Raw genomic sequence first — 2,500 nt, forward strand, 5'->3', positions numbered from 1 at the left:
ATAACAGTAACAACAACAGTAATGATAGTGATAATAACAATAAAAGAATAACAAAAAAACGAAAGCGATAAAAGTAGTAATAAGAATAGATATGCTACAACTACTAATAATAATGATAATGACAAAAAATAATGAAAATGATGAGGATGATGATAATAATAATAACAACAAAACAAGAACAATAACAACAAAACAAGAACAATAATAATACTGATAAAAATAATAATTAAAATTACAATAATAATGATGAGAATAATGATGATAATGTTAATAGTGATAACAATAATACAATTAATACAAATCTGTAATAATAATAATGATAATAAAGGTGACGATAATTTTGATGTTAATAATAATAATAACAATGATGATGATAATCATAATCATAATCATAATACTACTAATAATAATGATAATAATAATAATAATAATAATAATAATAATAATAATAATAATAATATTGATAATAATAATGATAATAATGATAATAATAATAATAAGAGAATAGTAATAGTAATGATAATAGTAATAAATGTAGTGGATAATCAAACCCCGTAGAATTTGAGATGTTGACTTAGTGGCGTGTTACCCAACTACAGGTAATGTCCATGTGGGTTTGGCGTATTTAGGTGATGGCTCTCTGGTGAATTGAAAGTGGTCCCATAGTCACAGTAAAAAGAACAATAAAATAACATCACAGGCTGACTAAGAAGGAAACATAAATAGAGCATCCATATTATACATTTATTACGCATAAATCTTTTGAACGCAACCGCTATAGAAGACAACATACCATACACTAACTTGGTACAACAGAGGGCTACCCGCCACAGCCCGAGAAGCACCAGTCAGCGAGCTAAAAATCCACCGGTGAGTCACAAAAGCCTATCTCTCCCTATGACCGTCCTGGCTTGACCTTTTATACTGAGGTCTTCCCGCGCTTCGTGATGTTTTACCCATGATGGAGTTCATTCAGTTCATTAAATAGTGTATGGTGAGTTTAAAATAAGTTTAAAAATTTATAGAATAAAAAGAATAATAAAACTATCCAAAAAATGGGCACATAAAAGAAATAAAAGACCGGAAAGTACGAAAAAGTGAAGGGTATCCGTAGAGGAAAACGGGAAAACACGTAGAGAAAAGCGAGCGAGAAACAAAGCTAAGGTGAATTAGTCGAAGGCAAAAAGACAAGAACAAGACAAGGTCAGTATAGAATATAAGGTAAGTAGTATATAAGTAGTGTTACGAACAGTAGAACGTAACGTAGATGTAATTGTAGATCACGGAACAATGGGAAAGGTAAGTCAGAGGATATAGAAACATAAGTTTACTCTTATAAAAAAGCACAGACAAACACAGAAAAAGATCCGTAAAGTCAGGGGAACAGGTGGCCCGAAAGCCTGCGGGATGACACGCCTGAAACCAGGGGAAATTCACTACAGTAATCATGATTGCCCACGCTTGAGCAGATAGCCAGGGTGGTAAATAAACTTACTTAATCTTTAATTCACTACAATAATAATAGTAATAATAATAATGATGATAATAATAATAATAGTAATAATGATAATGATAATAACAATGATAATAACAGCAAAAAAAAAAAAAAAAAAAAAAAAATTATAATAATAGAAAAGAAGAAAAAACAGAAATGTTTACTCAAGTGCCATGGCCGTTACTCAACATTTTGTTTTTTTTATGTAAGCGAGATGTCTTAGTAAGTTTAGTTATAATAACAATAACAATAACCATAACAATAATAATAACAATAACAGCAACAACAAAACAACAACAACAACAAAAATAATAATGATAATAATTATAATAATAATAATATAATAATAATAATGATAATAATGATAATAATAATAATAATAATATTAATAGTAATAATGATAATGATATCTGGTCGCATAGAACACAAGCGGATAGCATCGGTGTATCTCAAAGGTTATCATCATCTCCAACCTGTCAACATGTCACCAACAAAATCGCTTCGAGAAAAGGAGTTTAGTTGTTGATGTTTTCTCAGTATGTTTCTGGAACACACATTTACTCGTACCTATTCAACAGCTACAGAAAAGTCCAAATCTTCATTCCTAGAATATAAATGCAACCTGGTAGTTACAAAAAATCATTTTCAGAATTTGCTAATAACTTATTTTACATCAGCACTTCAGTAAATACCAACCACAGATTTTATACAATAAAAAAATACATAAGGAAACCTCCCCCAATAAAATGTATTCCCTTTAATGCAATAAATTTATTTTAATTATCGTACTCAAAGTTCGACACAAGAGTTAAATGAAACGTTCGAAAGGCTCAAAGCACATGGCATTACTTCATTCCCTTCAAACAGATACCCTTGATTGAAATCTAGAAATGCTTAATTATTTTGATATATTCCATTATTTTTTAAATCCCAATCCTTTATTGTATTGGAATATGACGTTCTTTATTAACTTTTTACTTTAAACATCTAAGAAGCAATTATTAC

General features: G+C 29.2%; 1 protein-coding gene across 1 annotated transcript in view; it reads left to right on the forward strand.

Annotated features, from left to right (window-relative positions):
- LOC125030966 (GATA zinc finger domain-containing protein 15-like) overlaps nt 1-2,500 on the forward strand; it is a gene marked incomplete at its 5' end in the record, with an annotated part of 16,324 nt that overhangs the window by 1,604 nt on the left and 12,220 nt on the right. Inside the window, 2 exons of the mRNA XM_047621385.1 lie at nt 817-870; nt 1,345-1,441. Coding sequence (XP_047477341.1) covers nt 817-870; nt 1,345-1,441 — 151 coding nt within the window. The remainder of the gene's footprint in view (nt 1-816; nt 871-1,344; nt 1,442-2,500) is intronic.

The sequence above is a fragment of the Penaeus chinensis genome, chromosome 12, assembly GCF_019202785.1.
Source record: "Penaeus chinensis breed Huanghai No. 1 chromosome 12, ASM1920278v2, whole genome shotgun sequence".
In the NCBI taxonomy this organism is placed as follows: domain Eukaryota; kingdom Metazoa; phylum Arthropoda; class Malacostraca; order Decapoda; family Penaeidae; genus Penaeus; species Penaeus chinensis.